This window comes from Oncorhynchus keta, chromosome 5 (genome assembly GCF_023373465.1).
Source record: "Oncorhynchus keta strain PuntledgeMale-10-30-2019 chromosome 5, Oket_V2, whole genome shotgun sequence".
In the NCBI taxonomy this organism is placed as follows: domain Eukaryota; kingdom Metazoa; phylum Chordata; class Actinopteri; order Salmoniformes; family Salmonidae; genus Oncorhynchus; species Oncorhynchus keta.
The window spans coordinates 16,510,376-16,533,320 of NC_068425.1; the positions used below are offsets into that span (position 1 = coordinate 16,510,376).

Consider the following 22,945-nt stretch of genomic DNA (forward strand, 5'->3'; position numbering starts at 1 on the left):
AGGGTAGAAAGTTTTAAGTTCCTCGGCATACACATCACAGACAAACTGAATTGGTCCACTCACACTGACAGCGTCGTGAAGAAGACGCAGCAGCGCCTCTTCAACCTCAGGAGGCTGAAGAAATTTGGCTTGTCACCAAAAGCACTCACAAACTTCTACAGATGCACAATCGAGAGCATCCTGGCGGGCTGTATCACCGCCTGGTACGGCAACTGCTCCGCCCTCAACCGTAAGGCTCTCCAGAGGGTAGTGAGGTCTGCACAACGCATCACCGGGGGCAAACTACCTGCCCTCCAGGACACCTACACCACCCGATGTTACAGGAAGGCCATAAAGATCATCAAGGACATCAACCACCCGAGCCACTGCCTGTTCACCCCGCTATCATCCAGAAGGCGAGGTCAGTACAGGTGCATCAAAGCTGGGACCGAGAGACTGAAAAACAGCTTCTATCTCAAGGCCATCAGACTGTTAAACAGCCACCACTAACATTGAGTGGCTGCTGCCAACACACTGACATTGACACTGACCCAACTCCAGCCACTTTAATGGGAATTGATGGGAAATTATGTAAATATATCACTAGCCACTTTAAACAATGCTACCTTATATAATGTTACTTACCCTACATTATTCATCTCATATGCATACGTATATACTGTACTCTACATCATTGACTGCATCCTTATGTAATACATGTATCACTAGCCACTTTAACTATGCCACTTTGTTTACTTTGTCTACATACTCATCTCATATGTATTTACTGTACTCGATACCATATGCTGCCCTGTACCATCACTCATTCATATATCCTTATGTACATATTCTTTATCCCCTTACACTGTGTATAAGACAGTAGTTTTGGAATTGTTAGTTAGATTACTTGTTGGTTATCACTGCATTGTCGGAACTAGAAGCACAAGCATTTCGCTACACTCTCATTAACATCTGCTAACCATGTGTATGTGACAAATAAAATTGGATTTGATTTGAATATAGCCGGTGTCTGTAAACGTGGGCAAAAAGCATAATTACATTTTTGCCAGCAGCACAGTCACCAACGCTTTAGATAACAACATGAAAACAGCCTAACCAGCTCTGTTAGCACCTCTGATCAACCCTACTCCTCGGCCAGAGCGTCCAGTGTGTGCTCTGGATGCTCCGAGAGTGAAACGCTCTGAATTTCTGATTGACAAGACAGAGTGCATACTCTGGCACTCCAGATTGGATTTCTGATTGCCCAGAGTGCATACTCTGGCACTCCAGATTGGATTTCTGATTGCCCAGAGTGCATACTCTGGCACTCCAGATTGGATTTCTGATTGCCCAGAGTGCATACTCTGGCACTCCAGATTGGATTTCTGATTGCCCAGAGTGCATACTCTGGCACTCCAGATTGGATTTCTGATTGCCCAGAGTGCATACTCTGGCACTCCAGATTGGATTTATGAACACTCCTATAGTTTAGTGATTTATTAATCTAGTCTTTAAAAAGTAAATGGTGCAAAACGTCAGTTTAATTATAAAGCTAGTTACAAACTCTAGATTAGGTCTAATCTAGGATTAAATCATGAGTGAGCATTATGTTTATATATATATATAGCTCAAAAAAATAAAGGGAACACTAAAATAACACATCCTAGATCTGAATGAATGAAATATTCTTATTAAATACTTTTTTCTTTACATAGTTGAATGTGCTGCCAACAAAATCACACAAAAATGATCAATGGAAATCAAATGTATCTACCCATGGAGGTCTGGATTTGGAGTCACACTCAAAATTAAAGTGGAAAACCACACCACAGGCTGATCCAACTTTGATGTAATGTCCTTAAAACAAGTCAAAATGGGGCTCAGTAGTGTGTGTGTGGCCTCCACGTGACTGTATGACCTCCCTACAATGCCTGGGCATGCTCTTGATGAGGTGGCAGATGGTCTCCTGAGGGACCTCCCAGCATCCGCCAACTCCTGGACAGTCTGTGGTGCAACGTGGCGTTGGTGGATGGAGCGAGACATGATGTGCTCAATTGGATTCAGGTCTGGGGAATGGGCGGGCCAGTCCATAGCATCAATGCCTTCCTCTTGCAGGAACTGCTGACACACTTCAGCCACATGAGGTCTAGCATTGTCTTGCATTAGGAGGAACCCAGGGCCAACCGCACCAGCATATGGTCTTACAAGGGGTCTGAGGATCTCATTTCGGTACCTAATGGCAGTCGGGCTACCTCTGGCGAGCACATGGAGGGCTGTGCGGCCCACCAAAGAAATGCCACATCATGACTGACCCACCGCCAAACCGGTCATGCTGGAGGATGTTGCAGGCAGCAGAACGTTCTCCACGGCGTCTCCAGACTCTGGCACGTCTGTCACATGTGCTCAGTGTGAACCTGCTTTCATCTGTGAAGAGGACAGGGCGCCAGTAGCGAATTTGCCAATCTTGGTGTTCTCTGGCAAATGCCAAACGTCCTGCACGGTGTTGGGCTGTAAGCACAACCCCCAACTGTGGACGTCGGGCCATCATATACCACCCTCATGGAGTCTGTTTCTGACCGTTTGAGCAGACACATGCACATTTGCGGCCTGCTGGAGGTCATTTTGCAGGGCTCTGGCAGTGCTCCTCCTGCTCCTCCTTGCACAAAGGCGGAGGTAGCGGTCCTGCTGCTGGGTTGTTGCCCTCCTACGGCCTCCTCCACGTCTCCTGATGTACTGGCCTGTCTCCTGGTAGCGCCTCCATACTCTGGACACTATGCTGACACACAGCAAACCTTCTTGCCACAGCTCGCATTGATGTCCCATCCTGGATGAACTGCACTACCTGAGCCACTTGGAGTCCACAACCCACATGTCTCATGCTACCACTAGAGTGAAAGCACTGCCAGCATTCAAAAGTGACGAAAACATCAGCCAGGAAGCATAGGAACTGAGAAGTGGTCTGTGGTCCCCACCTGCAGAACCACTCCTTTATTGGGGGTGTCTTGCTAATTGCCTATTTCCACCTGTTGTCTATTGCATTTGCACAACAGCATGTGAAATATATTGTCAATCAGTGTTGCTTCCTTAATGGACAGTTTGATTTCACAGAAGTGTGATTGACTCGGAGTTACATTGTGTTGTTTAAGTGTTCCCTTTATTTTTATGAGCAGTGTATATCGTGAGAATGACAATACTTATCAGCACCTAAGTGTTGTGAATGTCCCTGGCAATTTCCAGCCTTATCTGACCCTAGATTACTTTTTATAGATTATATATTTTTTATATATATATCTTCAACGACATGCAACTGGAAAAATAACTGGTTTAGTTCTCCGGGCTTAGAGGTCCACTCATAGATGCCATTGCATTCAGAATCAAACTCACAAAGCAGTGCTTGTGCTTTTCAGCTAGTGCTAGCTGCTCCCTCAGTCTCCCATTTATTTTTTCCACAGGAGTTAGCCTCTCTCTTCTCTCTCATTATCTGGTCACTGAGTGACTTAACCATCTGTGACACTGAATCGGTGCCTTCTCATTAGGTCCTAGTCTGCAGCTGGGATCAAATACTCTACATCCACCAATTCACTGGCGGCAGTCAACCTCTTTACCCTTGACCATTGTTGCAGACTGAGTGTTTCTCTGCCTGCCCACTAATCTTTTCCATTGTTTTTTTTTCTGCATTTGTTTGAGATGTTAAACCTTACAGCGTCTTGTCTTACTCAGTTCTGACCCTGCACCAATGTCAAGCCTTGTGGCCATTGAGGGTTAATGAAAGGTGAAACAAATGGTTGGTGGAAACTGTCAGGTCTATTGGAAGCCAACTTTTGGCACATAATAGCCCCTTCCAATCCCTGATTTCCCTGCCGATTTTTAAGGGGAGGTCGAAAACCGTAGAGTGGCTGTGCTTGCCAGGTGGCTGTGCTTGCCAGGTGGCTGTGCTTGCCAGGTGGCTGTGCTTGCCAGGTGGCTGTGCTTGCCAGGTGGCTGTGCTTGCCAGGTGGCTGTGCTTGCCAGGTGGCTGTGCTTGCCAGGTGGCTGTGCTTGCCAGGTGGCTGTGCTTGCCAGGTGGCTGTGCTTGCCAGGTGGCTGTGCTTGCCATGCTTGCCAGGTGGCTGTGCTTGCCATGCTTGCCAGGTGGCTGTGCTTGCCAGGTGGCTGTGCTTGCCATGCTTGCCAGGTGGCTGTGCTTGCCATGCTTGCCAGGTGGCTGTGCATGCCAGGTGGCTGTGCTTGTCTGTTTGGCAGCAGCGCTTGCCAGTGGCTTTGGGATGCTGTGCGTCGTTGCCAGCTCTGTGCTTAATGTATAAGAGACAAAGCTCCCGGAGTGTCGTAGAGTGCCCTGGCTCTGCCCTCGTCCCGGTCTTGGCTCTGCCCTCGTCCCGGTCTTGGCTCTGCCCTCGTCCCGGTCTTGGCTCTGCCCTCGTCCCGGTCTTGGCCCTGCCTACCGTGGTCCTCCCAGGTTATATAATGGTGTGCTCTCTCTGTATCGATTGTCACCTTGGCTATTTTTAGCAAGGTCTGCTCCCATCCCTACCGTTCAATACTGTCTCCTATTGAGCAAAATGCATACACCGACACACTAGTATAGAGTTACCTAGCGTGATACAGACAGATGGATTCCTTGTAATCCATGGCGATAACATGTGCCATACAAAATGAATAACTAGTAAACCATGATTGATTCATCAGCTGATGAAGTGATGACTCTGCGTAACACTAACAGTCGCACGGAAACACTCCAAGACGCTCCTTCAGTCATTTAAGTATGTCCTGTATAAACGTGTATATACTGTGATGAGTTGTTCAGTAACTACATAAGCACTCACACACTTCTGTGGAATCATACTTTTAAAATAGTACACTTAAACACTCTTAAGTGTTCTAAATACAACATATGCACCCTTCCAACTTTTGCCAGCAGAGAGAAGAACAGGCCCCAAACGTTATTCCTCCTGCTGTGTGTACTGCACAACAGTAGTTTGTCCAACTCCACTGAACTCTGTCATCGTGGTGGAATTATGCAATGGCCCCAGAGAGCGCTAGCATGCCAAACATTATTGAACTCCTGGTCTGATTTCTGAAAGCAGCTATACACTGAAAGATGGACCGGGTCAGTTGCCAGGGTGTCTATTAGATGGGACATATTTGTCATTTATAGAAAATGGTTGTCACTGCAATGAATGTCTCTCCTAACCTACTCATTGTGCCCTTGTTGACTTCACTCAGTGAGATACAGTAGATCTGTGCCAAGCCACATGGCTAAAATACATATGTATTATATTAGAAATGACATTTAGCTTACAGTTTGACGATCAAAGGGAATTACTTCTCAGCCCTTGAACTTTAACCTCACCGTTTCAGCAGTATCTGTTGAAGATGTTTGGTTTCTGATTGGTGAAAAAAAGCCTATATTAAACTGTTGCACTTTGTCTTTATTTGACCACCATTTAACAAACTATTTTCTTCTTTGTCTGCTCCTCTCCTTTCCCCTGTCAACCTCGCTTCTCTCTTTTTGCCCTCCTTCACTCTTCATTTCCTTCTGTCTCCTTCCCACTCTCTCTGCTCTCCACCCCTTCCTCCATCTAGCTGTGGAGGTGAAGACAACTCTCCCCTCGGGGATGCAGAGCCCTGTGGGCGGCAGTGAGCAGGGTGTTGGAGGTGGTCCCGTGGACCTGAGGACGGATCCCAGGCTGGGACCCCTGGGTGGAGGAGTGGACCCAGCCATGAGGGAGCAGCAACTGCAGCATGAACTGCTCCTCCTCAAGCAGCAGCAGGAGCTTCAGAAACAGCTCCTCTTCGCTGAGTTCCAGAAGCAGCATGAGGTGCTGACACGTCAGCATGAGGTACAGCTGCAGGAGCACCTGAAGGTAACGGGGATCCGCTTTAGGAAGGCTGGTGGGTGGGGGGGGGCAAGAGGTGGGGTTAGAAACGTCTTTAGCCACACGCCACTGGACCGGTCAGTTTGAGCTTCATTTGACATCCCCTCTCTCTGGCTTTCCTTCCCCCTGGCGTCGCTGCAGCAGCAGCAGGAGATCCTGGCGGCTAAGCGGCAGCAGGAGCTGGAGCAGAAGAGGAAGCTGGAGCAGCAGAGGCATGAGGAGCTGGAGAAACAGAGGCTGGAGCAGCAGCTGCTCATGCTACGTAACAAGGAGAAGGGCAAAGAGAGTGAGTAGTACACAGAAGTCACACACTGAGCAGTATATATCTGGTGTATGAGGAGAAGCTTTCAGGAAGTGAAAACAGATGACATATCTACTGTATATTTCAATCACACTTTTACTTAGTGATACAGTGCTGCTGTTATTGCTCTAGTTTAGAGCAATATATCCTCCTATCCTCTAGATCCTCCTACTCCATAGCTGTTGGTCTTTGTTAGCGTTATAATAGCTTTGTGTTGTGATGGTTTGTTCCGGAAGGTGCCATTGCCAGTACGGAGGTGAAGCTGAAGCTCCAGGAGTTCCTCCTGAACAAAAAAGAGCCTGGCACACCTGGCGGACTAAACCATTCCTTCCCCCAGAAATGCTGGTGAGCCTAACCATCAACATCTAATTTGAGTTCTGAGGCTGGCTAACGTTAGCTGGCAGACTGGCCAAGAGCCATGGAAGTTACTGGTTAATGAATATGGAGGAAGGGCTATACCTTTGCTAGGAATCTTAGAGCTCCTACACTGATGCATTGACCCGGAGTGAACTGTTAAAAATACTTCACTCCAAAGAGTGGTATGTCTTGTTTACCTTCCTCAGCGGGTGTCATGCCAAATGGATAGAGGTTTTAATCTAGTCAGCGAATGTCTTGTCTACACCACAAGTAGTATCAACTGATACTGGTATCTTAACTGTTATGGCTTCATCAGGGGGGCCCACCACACCTCTCTGGACCCCAACTCCCCCCCTCAGAGTAACACTCTGGGAACGCCGCCCTCCTACAAACTGCCCCCACTACTGGGGTCCTACGAGGGCAGGGACGATTTCCCTCTCCGGAAAACTGGTGAGTGGATGCACTGTGTGTGTGGTTGCATGTCTGCATTACTTTGAAGCACCTGTGTGTGTGTGTGTGTGTGTGTGTGTGTGTGTGTGTGTGTGTGTGTGTGTGTGTGTGCATTTAGTGTTTCTCCTTTTCTGGTATGAGTCACCGCAGCAGTGTTTGTGAAGACTGGTGGGCAATAGCTACATACATACACACTCACTCATGTAGATAATTAAGCCCACCCACAGACAAGCCGATGGGGTGGTTCACGAAATGGAGATTGGAGGCTTTCCAGTGAACGTGTTTTAGTCCAGCAGTAAACTTAATCTGGGTCTGAGAAGCTGACACATGCTTAAATATATGCTTGCTGTGTCTATATCCTGAAGGATCCCATGTATCTAATTATGTTGCTTGTTGTTTGGTATTGTTTCCATAGACTTGTTAGCTTGTGCTTACTGGGACTTATGACCAGTGGAAAGCACCGCTATTGGATGCTAATTAAATGAAACCCGGGGCTTTTGCTTAATTGCCCCAATTCCTATTTTTATTTTCCCCCTCCCTCCATATTGGTTCATTTGGATCCCCATTAACTTTTGCCAAAGCAGCAGGTATTCTTCCTGGGGTCCAATCTCTGCTTTATTTACTTCCATTAGTCTAATTTGGTCTGTCGTTCATTGCATCAACAATGGGCTGAAAAAGCAGTTGCGTGAAGGAGGGGTTAGTTGCAAATGGACATTTATTTCAGTCTTAGTGTCCCTAGTCAATAAGATATATAAATATCCTCATTTGGAGCCGTCCATAGTACTTTTGGATATGAGCTGTTTGTTTATGGTTTCTGTTGTATGTCTTTTTGATTTTAAACTCACTACTTTCTCTCTTTCCTGTTGCTTTCTCGCTTTCTCGCTCGCTCTCCTGTTGCTTTCTCGCTTTCTCGCTCGCTCTCCTGTCGCTTTCTCGCTCGCTCTCCTGTCGCTTTCTCGCTCGCTCTCCTGTCGCTTTCTCGCTCGCTCTCCTGTCGCTTTCTCGCTCGCTCGCTCTCCTGTCGCTTTCTCGCTCGCTCGCTCTCCTGTCGCTTTCTCGCTCGCTCGCTCTCCTGTCGCTTTCTCGCTCGCTCGCTCTCCTGTCGCTTTCTCGCTCGCTCGCTCTCCTGTCGCTTTCTCGCTCGCTCGCTCGCTCTCCTGTCGCTTTCTCGCTCGCTCGCTCGCTCTCCTGTCGCTTTCTCGCTCGCTCGCTCGCTCTCCTGTCGCTTTCTCGCTCGCTCGCACGCTCTCCTGTCGCTTTCTCGCTCGCTCGCTCGCTCTCCTGTCGCTTTCTCGCTCGCTCGCTCGCTCTCCTGTCGCTTTCTCGCTCGCTCGCTCGCTCTCCTGTCGCTTTCTCGCTCGCTCTCCTGTCGCTTTCTCGCTCGCTCGCTCTCCTGTCGCTTTCTCGCTCGCTCGCTCTCCTGTCGCTTTCTCGCTCGCTCGCTCTCCTGTCGCTTTCTCGCTCGCTCGCTCTCCTGTCGCTTTCTCGCTCGCTCGCTCTCCTGTCGCTTTCTCGCTCGCTCGCTCTCCTGTCGCTTTCTCGCTCGCTCGCTCTCCTGTCGCTTTCTCGCTCGCTCGCTCTCCTGTCGCTTTCTCGCTCGCTCGCTCTCCTGTCGCTTTCTCGCTCGCTCGCTCTCCTGTCGCTTTCTCGCTCGCTCGCTCTCCTGTCGCTTTCTCGCTCGCTCGCACGCTCTCCTGTCGCTTTCTCGCTCGCTCGCACGCTCTCCTGTCGCTTTCTCGCTCGCTCGCACGCTCTCCTGTCGCTTTCTCGCTCGCTCGCACGCTCTCCTGTCGCTTTCTCGCTCGCTCGCACGCTCTCCTGTCGCTTTCTCGCTCGCTCGCACGCTCTCCTGTCGCTTTCTCGCACGCTCTCCTGTCGCTTTCTCGCTCGCTCTCCTGTCGCTTTCTCGCTCGCTCGCACGCTCTCCTGTCGCTTTCTCGCACGCTCTCCTGTCGCTTTCTCGCTCGCTCTCCTGTCGCTTTCTCGCTCGCTCTCCTGTCGCTTTCTCGCTCGCTTTCTCGCTCGCTCGCTCTCCTGTCGCTCTCTCGCTCGCTCTCCTGTCGCTTTCTCGCTCGCTTGCTCGCTCGCTCTCCTGTCGCTTTCTCGCTCGCTCGCTCTCCTGTCGCTTTCTCGCTCGCTTTCTCGCTCGCTCGCTCTCCTGTCGCTCTCTCGCTCGCTCTCCTGTCGCTCGCTCGCTCGCTCTCCTGTCGCTCGCTCGCTCGCTCTCCTGTCGCTTTCTCGCTCGCTCGCTCGCTCGCTCTCCTGTCGCTTTCTCGCTCGCTCGCTCGCTCTCCTGTCGCTTTCTCGCTCGCTCGCACGCTCTCCTGTCGCTCGCTCTCTCCCATCTCTCTCCGACAGCCTCCGAGCCCAATCTGAAGGTGCGTTCGCGGTTAAAACAGAAGGTAGCTGAGAGGCGGAGCAGTCCTCTGCTGAGGAGGAAGGACGGGACAGTGATAAGCACCTTCAAAAAGAGAGCCATCGAGATCTCTGGTGAGAGCACACACACACCATGCATTTACGCACTCTTCCATTATGCATTTACATACTCGCATACAAATAAATTGTACACCCTTCAACTGGAATTCCACACCCTGTGCCATTTCATAGTTGTAAACCAACCCCAGTGAGAAGCATCCAGTTGGGTGAACCATAAACCATCTAAAGTCACACCCTACTTAACATAAAACAGTCATTTCAACACTGGCCTGATGGTAAAAGTAGACATCCGGAGGGGCCACGGCACTCTACAACTTAAGCTAATTTCCCAGAAGGACCTAGTTACATAACCCACTTAGCCAGGTTGGCTATATACACATGCCACACAGTGCCTTTCCAGACCTAGTACTGGAGCTAGCTACCGTATGTTAGGTTTAAGGGCTTGCCCTATTAGCCGTTTCCATGTCACGTGCAACTACTATGTAAACATAGGAGATCGTATAAATGCTGGTTGTTCTCGAGACCACAACAGAAGCTATGCTTATAGAGGCTTTTGATTTAACTCGCCCGTTTCATCTGCTAATGAAAGCAGAAGCTTTTCTGGGACTAAATCTAGGTGCTTATTGGAGACAAACAAAAATAGCAGTGACTATAGGGTAGGATGTAGATTAATACATAAGGCTTGAATAGGACAAAAGGGGATGGGTTTGAGGGGGGGGGGGTTAGCTGGCAGTGGAGCAGGGAGAAAGAGAACAGGGTTTTTGGGAACGTTCGGATTGGGACTAAAAATGTTGGCCTCTTGAAAGAGTCAAACGTTGGGAAGTCCTTTTTCCATGTATATGTTACCAATGATAGTCTATTCTGTTTCTACCTTTCTGTATACTCATAGAAAACAGTCTGATTTAACCTAGACATTTCTCTTCACACATTTGTAGAGTTTGATGCAAGCTTGGAGAAAGGCTGTATCACACAGGGGTTTTGGCGGTGGTGTCTGTCTGCCTGGGATGCTGGGTTGGTTCTCTGTCTCTGAGTAGCCTGTTCCATTGTCATTGCAGTGTCCTCCATGTGCAGCAGTGCCCCTGGCTCCGGGCCCAGCTCGCCCAACAGCTCCAACAGCGCCATCGCGGAGAACGGCTCCAGCGGATCTGTCCCCAACATCCACGCAGAGGTAAGAGAGGGGAGGGCTGTGGGAGGAATTCTACCTTCTATGGAACTTAATAACCCCTGAAATGTGTGTTGCTGTTTGTCTGTGTTGATGCATTTTTATAACACACCATGCAAAATCCATAACCTACTGCTTGGACAAAAGCTACCAGGGACCAACGGAGTGCATGTTTTATAAAATGTCTCATCACATTAGAAGCATTAGTATAAAAAGTGTTGTAAGACCGAGAGATGCAAATGGAACCCATTCTGATTGGGTAAGGGGGTACCTAGTCAATTGTACAACTGAATGCCTTCAACTGAAATGCGTCTTCCCCATTTAACCCAGTTACCCCTCTGAATCAGAGTGATTGGGGGTTGCCTTAATCGACATCCACGTCTTCGGTGCCCAGGGAACAGTGGGATAACTGCCTAGCTCAGGGGCTGAACAACAGATTATTACCTTGTCAGCTCGGGGATTCGATCCAGCAACCTTTCGGTTACTGGCTGAACTCTCTAACCACTAGGCTACCTGGTGGTTTGGTTTAGTTTTTATCAACCCTGCTGTTAGTTATAGATCAAATGCAATGGGGACTTACGAGGAGTGTTACATGACTAGGTAGACTGTGTTCTTTAGGGCTAATAGTAGCTTATTCTTTATGCGTGTATGGTCATTGTGCTTGGCTGAATTGTAAACTAGGGCGAGAGGATAGTGGCTGACTGCAGTGAGTAAGGCCTGAAAATAAGCTTGGGTAGACTAGGGGGGGGCGGAAGGTTGGTCTGATGCACACTGAGCATCAAGTGGCCACAGGAACATCTTAACCTTGAGGGAGAGAAAGCGAGAGAGATGAGAAGGAGGATGTAGGAGGGAGAGCGAGCTAGCCATAGTGTTTTGAATGACTGCGATCCTCCATTTTGATAATAAAACCTGATCCATTGTTCATCATGTAAGATAAATATAGGCCTAGCTGCCTTACAGTATGTTCTGCAATGAAATAGCAGCATACCTGATCAGAACTACCAGTTCTTGTCCCTGGGACTTGAGTTTTTTCCTGGTAGTCAGGCTACTTACAGAACAGCTGTAGCTGGAACACTAAAGCCCTCAGGTACTCGGTCTTACTCTCCATGTCTACCTCTTCAAATATCTGTTTTAGAAGACCTGTGTTTTAATGGATAAATGTGTTTTTTATTTGGTCGAACAAATCATTGAATTGTGTGTGTTCACACAGGATTGATGATTTGAACTCAAATGAGCATTTTGTCCTCTCATTCAGAAAGCTCTCTCAACACTCAATTTACAGCCATCTTCCCCTTGCCATTTTATAACACCCAAAAATACTTCCTCTCTCTTCTCTCCAAAAGTAGGGCAACAAAACTAAAAAGCATTCGTCAATCTCTGAGACCATTTAATTTCCCTCCCCTCCCTGAAAATACTTGATTACTGCCATTTCTCTTGAAGCGGAGAAAGTCGACCACTGATGACATAACAAGTGCCTTGTTAGCCTGCTGTGTGCAACTTTCCAAAATAGCCACCCCCATCAAGAACGTTATTGCGTCATCGCCGCCCCAGCAGATCCGGGCTGATAAATGGTCAGACGCACACAGAAAGGAGAGTGTGACATGGTTTTAACAACAAATAGGGCAGTTTGCCATATGGATCAACACCTTATTTGAGATGCATGGTGACTTTCTTAAAAACCTATTTTCCCTGTTTTTAAATAGTGTTTCTGTTGAGTTAGTCTTCCCCCGATAACGTCATTATCAGTGAGAACCTGTGAAAAAGGCTGACACCCACCGGGGGGAGCTGAAAAAGAGACGGGCCCTTGTTGAGAAAAAGTTGAGGCAGGGAGAAATATGGCTGTGTCCGAATACCCATATTGCATTCTAAATAGTATGCTTTTTGTATTGTGCTTTAAAATCTAGGATGTAATAATCATTTAGGCTTTTCATAGAGTAAAAATCGCTGCACAATATTGAGGAAGAGACTTGTCTTTTTGCACGTGTGTTTGACAACAGCTGATAATCAGAATATGTTCTACTAAATTGAACGGCTGGCAGGGGAACAAGGGTGATCGAACATTTTATGATGCCTTCTCATAATGCGGGTGATTCCTCGATCCACCTCTACGCAGACGACACCATTCTGTAAACATCTGGCCCTTCTTTGGACACTGTATTAACAAACCTCCAGACGAGCTTCAACGCCATACAACTCTCCTTCCGTGGCCTCCAACTGCTCTTAAATGCTAGTAAAACTAAATGCATGCTCTTCAACTGATCGCTGCCCACACCCTCCCTCCCAACTTGCATCACTACTCTGGACGGTTCTGACTTAGAACATGTGGACAACTACAAATACCTATGTGTCTGGCTAGACTGTAAACTCTCCTTCCAGACTGATTAAACATCTCCAATCCAAAATTAAATCTAGAATCGGCTTCCTATTTCGCAACAAAGCCTTCTATCACAGTGCCATCCGTTTTGTCACCACCAACCACTGCCACCTGTATGCCACATTCGTCACCAGACCCACTGGCTCCAGGTCATCTATAAGTCTCTGCCAGGTAAAGCCCCGCCTTATCTCAGCTCACTGGTCACCATAGCAGCACCCACTCTTAGCATGCGCTCCAGCAGGTATATCTCACTGGTCATCCCCAAAGCCAACACCTCCTTTGGCTGCCTTTCCTTCCAATTCTCTGCTTCCAATGACTCCAGTTGGAGACTTATATCTCCCTCACTAACTTTAAGCATTAGCTATCTGAGCAGCTTACCGATCGCTGCAGCTGTACACAGCCCATCTGTAAGTAGCCCATCCAATCTACCTCCCTCATCCACACATTGTTTTTATTCACTTTTTTTTGCTCTTTTCAGTATTTCTACTTGTACATCATCATCTGCACATCTCACGCCAATGTTTAATTGCAAAATTGTAATTACTTTGTTACTATGGCCTATGTATTGCCTTACCTCCTTACGCCATTTGCACACACTGTATATAGACTTTTCTATTGTGTTATTGACTGTTTGTTTATCCCATGTGTAACTGTGTTTGTCACACTGCTTTGCTTTATCTTGGCCAGGTCGCAGTTGTAAACAAGAACTTGTTCTCAACTGGCCTACCTGGTTAAATAAAGGTGAAATTAAAAATAAAATGGATGATCAGTATGTTGATATTCGTTGCTTACGGCATACGTTTTTACTAAACAGTACATTCTAAATAGTATGTAGTGCTATTAGTAAACAGTATGTATTTTTATTAAGTAGTAGGCAAGACCGATTTCAGACACAGCCGAAATAGTTTCTGTACAGTGTTAGCCAGGTGCAGTCGAAATGGCAAGTGAGAAAAGGTACTAGCTAGCACACCTGCACAAACATCAAATAACAGCCGTTTGTTCAAAGGGAACTGGAAGCCTCGGCGGCATTTGGAGAGTAATGTTGTGCGAGTTGAAAGAATGAGTCACACTGGTTAGAGCTCCTGTCCTGTCTGTTTATACTGCAGAGGGTCAGATAGAACACAAGATGGATTCCTTTCTTCCTCTCTCTAGTTGTTGCTAGGGTAGATTAAATATACATGCACTGATGGGATGTTTTAGTGAGCTGGAAGACTTCACTCTCCCTCTCTGGAAAATACCTCCGCTGTTTCTCTCTTCCTCTCTCTTCCTCTCTCTTGCTCGCTCCTCTCTCTTGCTCGCTCGCTCTCTCTTGCTCGCTCGCTCTCTCTTGCTCGCTCGCTCTCTCTTGCTCGCTCGCTCTCTCTTGCTCGCTCCTCTCTCTTGCTCGCTCCTCTCTCTTGCTCGCTCCTCTCTCTTGCTCGCTCCTCTCTCTTGCTCGCTCCTCTCTCTTGCTCGCTCCTCTCTCTTGCTCGCTCCTCTCTCTTGCTCGCTCCTCTCTCTTGCTCGCTCCTCTCTCTTGCTCGCTCCTCTCTCTTGCTCGCTCCTCTCTCTTGCTCGCTCCTCTCTCTTGCTCGCTCCTCTCTCTTGCTCGCTCCTCTCTCTTGCTCGCTCCTCTCTCTTGCTCGCTCCTCTCTCTTGCTCGCTCCTCTCTCTCTTGCTCGCTCCTCTCTCTTGCTCGCTCCTCCTCTCTCTTGCTCGCTCCTCTCTCTTGCTCGCTCCTCTCTCTTGCTCGCTCCTCTCTCTTGCTCGCTCCTCTCTCTTGCTCGCTCCTCTCTCTTGCTCGCTCCTCTCTCTTGCTCGCTCCTCTCTCTTGCTCGCTCCTCTCTCTTGCTCGCTCCTCTCTCTTGCTCGCTCCTCTCTCTTGCTCGCTCCTCTCTCTTGCTCGCTCCTCTCTCTTGCTCGCTCCTCTCTCTTGCTCGCTCCTCTCTCTTGCTCGCTCCTCTCTCTTGCTCGCTCCTCTCTCTTGCTCGCTCCTCTCTCTTGCTCGCTCCTCTCTCTTGCTCGCTCCTCTCTCTTGCTCGCTCCTCCTCTCTTTGCTCGCTCCTCTCTCTCTTGCTTCGCTCCTCTCTCTTGCTCGCTCCTCTCTCTTGCTCGCTCGCTCCTCTCTCTTGCTCGCTCCTCTCTCTTGCTCGCTCGCTCTCTTCTTGCTCGCTCCTCTCTCTTGCTCGCTCCTCTCTCTTGCTCGCTCCTCCTCTCTTGCTCGCTCCTCTCTCTTGCTCGCTCCTCTCTCTTGCTGCTCGCTCCTCTCTCTTGCTCGCTCCTCTCTCTTTGCTCGCTCCTCTCTCTTGCTCGCTCCTCTCTCTTGCTCGCTCCTCCTCTTCTTGCTCGCTCCTCTCTCTTGCTCGCTCCTCCTCTCTTGCTCGCTCCTCCTCTCTTGCTCGCTCCTCTCTCTTGCTCGCTCCTCCTCTCTCTTGCTCGCTCCTCTCTCTCTCTTGCTCGCTCCTCTCTCTTGCTCGCTCCTCTCTCTCTCTTTGCTCGCTCCTCTCCTCTCTTTGCTCGCTCCTCTCCTCTCTCTTGCTCGCTCCTCTCCTCTCTTGCTCGCTCCTCTCTCTTTCGCTCGCTCCTCTCCTCTCTCTCGCTCGCTCCTCTCTCTCGCTCCTCTCGCTCGCTCGCTCCTCTCTCTTGCTCGCTCCTCTCTCTCTCTTGCTCGCTCGCTCGCTCGCTCTTGCTCGCTCTCTTGCTCTCTCTTGCTCGCTCCTCCTCTCTCTCTCGCTCGCTCGCTCTCTCCTCTCTCTTGCTCGCTCGCTCGCTCTCTCCTCTCTCTTGCTCGCTCGCTCCTCTCTCTTGCTTGCTCGCTCCTCTCTCCTCTCTCTTGCTCGCTCGCTCCTCTCTCTTGCTTGCTCCTCTCTCTTCTTGCTCCTCTCTCTTGCTCGCTCCTCTCTCTTGCTCGCTCCTCTCTCTTGCTCGCTCCTCTCTCTTGCTCGCTCCTCTCTCTTGCTCGCTCGCTCGCTCGCTCCTCTCTCTTGCTCGCTCGCTCCTCTCTCTTGCTCGCTCGCTCCTCTCTCTTGCTCGCTCGCTCCTCTCTCTTGCTCGCTCGCTCCTCTCTCTTGCTCGCTCGCTCCTCTCTCTTGCTCGCTCGCTCCTCTCTCTTGCTCGCTCGCTCCTCTCTCTTGCTCGCTCGCTCCTCTCTCTTGCTCGCTCGCTCCTCTCTCTTGCTCGCTCGCTCCTCTCTCTTGCTCGCTCGCTCCTCTCTCTTGCTCGCTCTCTCTCTTGCTCGCTCGCTCGCTCCTCTCTCTTGCTCGCTCGCTCGCTCGCTCCTCTCTCTTGCTCGCTCGCTCCTTGCTCGCTCCTCTCTCTTGCTCGCTCCTCTCTCTTGCTTGCTCGCTCGCTCGCTCGCTCCTCTCTCTTGCTCGCTCGCTCCTCTCTCTTGCTCGCTCGCTCCTCTCTCTTGCTCGCTCGCTCCTCTCTCTTGCTCGCTCGCTCGCTCTCTGCTCGCTCGCTCGCTCCTCTCTCTTGCTCGCTCGCTCGCTCCTCTCTCTTGCTCGCTCGCTCGCTCCTCTCTCTTGCTCGCTCGCTCGCTCGCTCCTCTCTCTTGCTCGCTCGCTCGCTCCTCTCTCTCTCTTGCTCGCTCGCTCCTCTCTCTCTTGCTCGCTCGCTCGCTCGCTCCTCTCTCTTGCTCGCTCGCTCGCTCGCTCCTCTCTCTTGCTCGCTCGCTCGCTCCTCTCTCTTGCTCGCTCGCTCGCTCCTCTCTCTTGCTCGCTCGCTCCTCTCTCTTGCTCGCTCCTCTCTCTTGCTCGCTCCTCTCTCTTGCTCGCTCTCTCTCTTGCTCGCTCCTCTCTCTTGCTCGCTCCTCTCTCTTGCTCGCTCCTCTCTCTTGCTCGCTCCTCTCTTGCTCGCTCGCTCGCTCGCTCCTCTCTCTTGCTCGCTCGCTCCTCTCGCTCGCTCCTCTCGCTCGCTCCTCTCGCTCGCTCGCTCGCTCGCTCCTCTCTCTTGCTCGCTCGCTCCGCTCGCTCGCTCCTCTCTTGCTCGCTCGCTCGCTTGCTCCTCTCTCTTGCTCGCTCGCTCCTCTCTCGCCCTCTCTCGCCCTCTCGCTCCTCTCTTGTTCGCTCGCTCGCTCGCTCCTCTCTCTTGCTCGCTCCTCTCTCTTGCTCGCTCGCTCCTCTCGCTCCTCTCTTGCTCGCTCGCTCGCTCCTCTCTCTTGCTCGCTCGCTCCTCTCGCTCCGCTCCTCTCTCTCGCTCGCTCCTCTCGCTCGCTCCTCTCTCTCGCTCGCTCGCTCGCTCCTCTCTCTTGCTCGCTCGCTCGCTCCTCTCTCTTGCTCGCTCGCCCTCTCGCTCCTCTCTCGCCCTCTCTCGCCCTCTCGCTCCTCTCTTGTTCGCTCGCTCACTCGCTCCGCTCCTCTCGCTCCTCTCTCGATTCTTTCTCGCTCCTCTCTCTTGCTTGCTCGCTTCTCTCTCTCTCGCCCTCTCTCTCTCGCTCGCTCCTGTCTCTCGCCCTCTCACACGCTCTTTCTCGCTCCTCTCTCTCTCGCCCTCTCTCACACGCTCTCTCTAAACCACTTTTTCCTCTTCTGTGCAGCAGCTGCGGTCCCTCCACCAGACCCTTAACGCTGATGGGACAGTCAGTCCGCTGAGCCTCTACACGTCCCCCTCGCTGCCTAACATCTCCCTGGGCCTGCCAGCCAACTCTCACCTCACCGTGAGTACTCTACCGAAATTCTGAACACTAGAAACTAGGGATGGGCATGAGTACTCGAACAGACGCCATCTTTAACCAGAAATCAAAAGGTTGTTTTGAAGGTTGTCATTTGCGGGGCACAACAAAAAGAAAACCAAGCTACGCATCACACAGTTCTTCTCCCTAAATTCCCTTTCCCCTCCGTCTCACTCACTCAGTTGTGTTCCGACCGCTCCCTCTACACACACACAAGCTCCCGTTAGGCATCTAACTGATGGGATACACAAGCTTCATTCCTTGCCAAATGACGACAGTTTTATCACAAATTCTTAATGGACTGCTGGGCTGAAGTAGGGAAATATGTTCCAACAACAAGCGCTGCAGTTTTGGAAAGATTGTCCTGTCTATTTTCCACTTATGCTACTTTGTGAATGCCATTTAGAATTGGTTAGCCTAGGCTATAGCCGCCCTAAACATTTATCAGAATCATTACGCCTAGGCCTACTCACCAAACAGATGTCATGGCTGTAATTCATCCCCATGCAGTATTCAATATGGAATTGTTAATCCATTTGGAAAATTCCAAAGAACAGGCAGAATAAACAAAATTGAACGTCTGTATAAGATAGGTTTTGGTTTGTAACCCGGAAAAAATGATTTCACCTCGTCGCCAAATTGAGCCCCGTTTTTAAAGGATCACTCTGAGAATGACTGTTCCAGACGTGAGATCACTTTGTACCGGAAACGTTTTCATTTGGAAAAATATTCTGTTCTATATTATTTCGTTTTTTTTTTTTTACAATAAAATGTCTCTTGATTGTGATAAGGGTTTGGGAAATAAGAGCAATTTGCCTGCTGAAATAACAAAACAAAGCTATGCCATTGCACAGCCATAGGTTTCTACAAGCCCCACTGTTGAGGTTGCTTTTTGAAGATTGTGTTCCACAATATAATATCAATAGTTGATATTACGGTTTCAATAAATTAACTTTAAATAGCAAAAAATAATATATGTGTATCTCTCTCAGCAAAAAAATAAATGTCCCTTTTTCAGAACCCTGTCTTTCAAAGATGATTCTTAAAAATCCAAATAACTTGACAGATCTTCATTGTAAAGGGTTTGAACACTGTTTCCCATGCTTGTTCAATGAATCGTAAACAATTAATCAACATGCACCTGTGGAACGGTCATTAAGACTAACAGCTTACAGGTGGTAGGCAATTAAGGTCACAGTTACAGTGGGGCAAATAAGTATTTTGTCAGCCACCAATTGTGCAAGTTCTCCCACTTAAAAAGATGAGAGGCCTGTAATTATGACAGACAAAATGAGGGGGAAAAAATCCAGAAAATCACATTGTAGGATTTTTAATTAATTTCTTTGCAAATTATGGTGGAAAATAAGTATTTGGTCACCTACAAGCAAGATTTCTGGCTCTCACAGACCTGTAACTTCTTTAAGAGGCTCCTCTGTCCTCCACTCGTTACCTGTATTAATGGCACCTGTTTGAACTTGTTATCAGTATAAAAGACATCTGTCCACAACCTCAGTCACACTCCAAACTCCACTATGGCCAAGACCAAAGGACACCAGAAACAAAATTGTAGACCTGCACCAGGCTGGGAAGACTGAATCTGCAATAGGTAAGCAGCTTGGTTTGAAGAAATCAACTGTGGGAGCAATTATTAGGAAATGGAAGACATACAAGACCACTGATAATCTCCCTCGATCTGGGGCTGCACACAAGATCTCACCCTGTGGGGGCAAAATAATCACAAGAATGGTGAGCAGAAATACCAGAACCACACGGGGGGGACCAAGGGAATGACCTGCAGAGAGCTGGGACCAACGTAACAAAGCCTACCATCAGTAACCCACTACGCCGCCAGGGACTCAAATCCTGCAGTGCCAGACGTGTGCCCCTGCTTAAGCCAGTACATGTCCAGGCCCGTCCTGAAGTTTGCTAGAGAGCATTTGGGTGATCCAGAAGAAGATTGGGAGAATGTCATATGGTCAGATGAAACCAAAATATAATTTTTTGGTAACTCAATTCGTCATGTTTGGAGGACAAAGAATGCTGAGTTGCATCCAAAGAACACCATACCTTCTGTGAAGCATGGGGGTGGAAACATTATGCTTTGGGGGGGGGGGCTGTTTTTCTGCAAAGGGACCAGGACGACTGATCCGTGTAAAGGAAAGAAGGAATGGGGCCATGTATTGTGAGATTTTGAGTGAAAACCTCCTTCCATCAGCAAGGGCATTGAAGATGAAACGTGGCTGGGTCTTTCAGCATGACAATGATCCCAAACACACCGCCCGGGCAACGAAGGAATGGCTTCGTAAGAAGCATTTCAAGGTCCTGGAGTGGCCTAGCCAGTCTCCAGATCTCAACCCCATAGAATATATTTGGAGGGAGTTGAAAGTCCGTGTTGCCCAGCAACAGCCCCAAAACGTCACTCGTCTAGAGGAGATCTGCATGGAGGAATGGGCCAAAATACCAGCAACAGTGTGTGAAAACCTTGTGAAGACTTACAGAAAACGTTTGACCTCTCATTGCCAACAAAGGGTATATAACAAAGTATTGAGAAACGTTTGTTATTGACCAAATACTTCTTTTCCACCATAATTTGCTAATTTTTTTTTTTTAAATCCTACAATGTGATTTTTCTCATTTTGTCTGTCATAGTTGAAGTGTACCTATGATAAATTACAGGCCTCATCTTTAAGTGGGAGAACTTGCACAATTGGTGGCTGACTAAATACTTTTTTGCCCCACTGTATGAAAATTTAGGACACTAAAGAGACCTTTCTACTGACTCTGAAACACACCAAAAGAAAGATGCCCAGGGTCCCTGCTCATCTGCGTGAACGTGCCTTTGGCATACTGCAAGGAGGCATGAAGACTGCTGATGTTGCCAGGGCAATAAATTGCAATGTCCGTACTGTGAGACGCCTAAGACAGCGCTACAGGGAGACGGAACACCTGCACAAGATCGGTACATCCGAACATCACACCTGCGGGACAGGTACAGGATGGCAACAACAACTGCCGGAGTTACACCAGAAATGCACAATCCCTACATCAGTGCTCAGGCTGTCCGCAATAAGCTGAGAGGGGCTGGACTGATGGCTGTAGGCCTGTTGTAAGGCAGGTCCTCATCAGACATCACCAGCAACAACGTTGCCTATGGGCACAACCCACCGTCGCTGGACCAGACAAGACTGTCAAAAAGTGCTCTTCTCTGACAAGTCGCGGTTTTGTCTCACCAGGGGTGATGGTCGGATTCGCGTTTATCGTCAAAGGAATGAGCATTACACTGAGGCCTGTACTCTGGAGCGGGATCGACGTGGAGGGTCCGTCATGGTCTGGGGCGGTGTGTCACAGCATCATCGGACTGAGCTTGTTGTCATTGCAGGCAATCTCAACGCTGTGTATTACAGGCAAGACATCCTCCCTCATGTGGTACCCTTCCTGCAGGCTCATCCTGACATGACCCTCCAGCATGACAATGCCACCAGCCATACTGCTCGTTCTGTGCGTGATTTTCTTCAAGACAGGAATGTCAGTGTTCTGCTATGGCCAGTGAAGAGCCCGGATCTCAATCCCATTGAGCACGTCTGGGACCTGTTGGATCGGAGGGTGAGGGCTAGGGCCATTTCCCCCCAGAAATGTCCAGGAACTTGCAGGTGCCTTGGTGGAAGAGTGGGGTCACATCTCACAGCAAGAACTGGCAAATCTGGTGCAGTCCATGAGGAGGAGATGCACTGCAGTACTTAAATGCAGCTGGTGGCCACACCAGATACTGACTGACTTTTGATTTTGACCCCCCCCCCCCTTTGTTCAGGGACACATTATTCAATTTCTGTTAGTCAAACTGAACAAGTTCCTCAGACATGTGTCTCAGTTGTTGAATCTTGTTATGTTGATACAAATATTTACACATGTTAAGTTTGCTGAAAATAAACGCAGTTGACAGAGGACGTTTCTTTTTTTTGCTGTGTGTGTGTGGCAATTTAGCAATTAAGATTTTGTTATCTATAATGGTTATAATAAATTTGCCATACCTGCTGTTAGGTTCTAATTTAAGAGTGAAAAACTCACGTACAACTATGACAACCTCAAATCAAGTTTTCACCCAATGAGTCAGACAGCTGAACAGACAGACATCTTCCCACCTGTGTGTGTGTACCTCAATTTAGGTGAAGTCTCCTCCTTCCCTCTAAACATTACATATTTTTTCCTCGGCTCGAAGTTAAGTGATGTGGTTAATAAACTGTTCCTTCTCCCTTACTGTGACTTGACCTGACCTCGACCCCAATTCCTCACTAATCCACAGCTCTCCACCCTTATCAGTGACCACAACCATGTGATTGCCTTTCCTTAATAACTCAGTACATTCCAAGCCCCTGGCTCATATTCAACCTTAATTGACTCCACCATATACATTTCTCCTATAGATAACCATTAATTTCTGGTGTAACAACCAGACTGTGGCCCTTCACCTTTCCATAGGATACTTGATGATTAACAATATTTCAAGTTTAGAAGTCAGAACCCGTCACTGTTGGCATAAAGGTAAATGTGCAAAAACAAAATCCAGTGCGGGCCTTGTGTTCTAAAAATAGCTTCTTTTAATATATATTTCTTTAAGTACTCGTAGAAACACTGCCTGAACCTGCTCCATCCCACTGAGTTGAGGTCAAATAGAAACTAGCACACACTCCCCTGAACCAGAGTTGTCATCTGATGTAGACATTCTGACTTAGTTAACCCCCCTTCCATCCTCAGGCCAATCAGAAGCTGTTGCAGGAGGCGGAGAGGCAGGCCATCCAAACCATGCGTCAGGGTGGGGCTCTGACGGGTAAGTTTATCAGCACCTCGTCCCTGCCGGCATCATGCCTGCCACCTGGGATGCAACACGACTTAGACTCCACCCAGGCCCCCAACAGCCACAGCAGTCACTCCTCCCTACTGCAACACGTCCTCCTGCTGGAGCAGGCCCGCCAGCAGAGTGCCCTCCTCTCAGGTACATCTACCAACATATATTTATACTCTTATATCCCTGCCAGCAGAGCGTCCTACTTGCAGGTAAATATAGATTCAAATACATACGGCCTCTTCTGAAATACGTCTCTCTGACTCCTCCTCCCTCCAGTCCCCATGTACGGTCAGTCGCCGTTGGTGACGGGGGAGCGGGTGTCCAACAGTATGCGCACGGTGAATAAGCTACCACGCCACCGGCCCCTGAGCCGCACGCAGTCTGCGCCCCTCCCCCAGAGCCCCCAGGCCCTGCAGCAGCTCGTCATGCAGCAGCAGCACCAGCACTTCCTGGAGAAGCAGAAGCAGTACCAGCTCAACAAGGTAGGGGGTGCCACAAGGAACACTACTACAATAT

The 22,945-nt window shown here is 49.1% G+C and overlaps 1 protein-coding gene across 6 annotated transcripts in view; it reads left to right on the forward strand.

Annotated features, from left to right (window-relative positions):
- Window positions 1–22,945, forward strand: part of LOC118384575 (histone deacetylase 5-like) — a 90,867-nt gene that overhangs the window by 51,961 nt on the left and 15,961 nt on the right. For 4 of the 6 annotated variants that reach the window (XM_052518838.1, XM_052518835.1, XM_052518834.1 and 1 more), the window contains 9 exons: window positions 5,563–5,843; window positions 5,997–6,141; window positions 6,393–6,501; window positions 6,830–6,963; window positions 9,322–9,453; window positions 10,455–10,567; window positions 17,452–17,571; window positions 22,339–22,576; window positions 22,706–22,911. In XM_052518838.1, coding sequence (XP_052374798.1) covers window positions 5,595–5,843; window positions 5,997–6,141; window positions 6,393–6,501; window positions 6,830–6,963; window positions 9,322–9,453; window positions 10,455–10,567; window positions 17,452–17,571; window positions 22,339–22,576; window positions 22,706–22,911 — 1,446 coding nt within the window. In that variant the 5' untranslated portion in view covers window positions 5,563–5,594. The remainder of the gene's footprint in view (window positions 1–5,562; window positions 5,844–5,996; window positions 6,142–6,392; window positions 6,502–6,829; window positions 6,964–9,321; window positions 9,454–10,454; window positions 10,568–17,451; window positions 17,572–22,338; window positions 22,577–22,705; window positions 22,912–22,945) is intronic. The other 2 variants (XM_035771210.2, XM_052518837.1) reach the window with 2 other exon arrangements.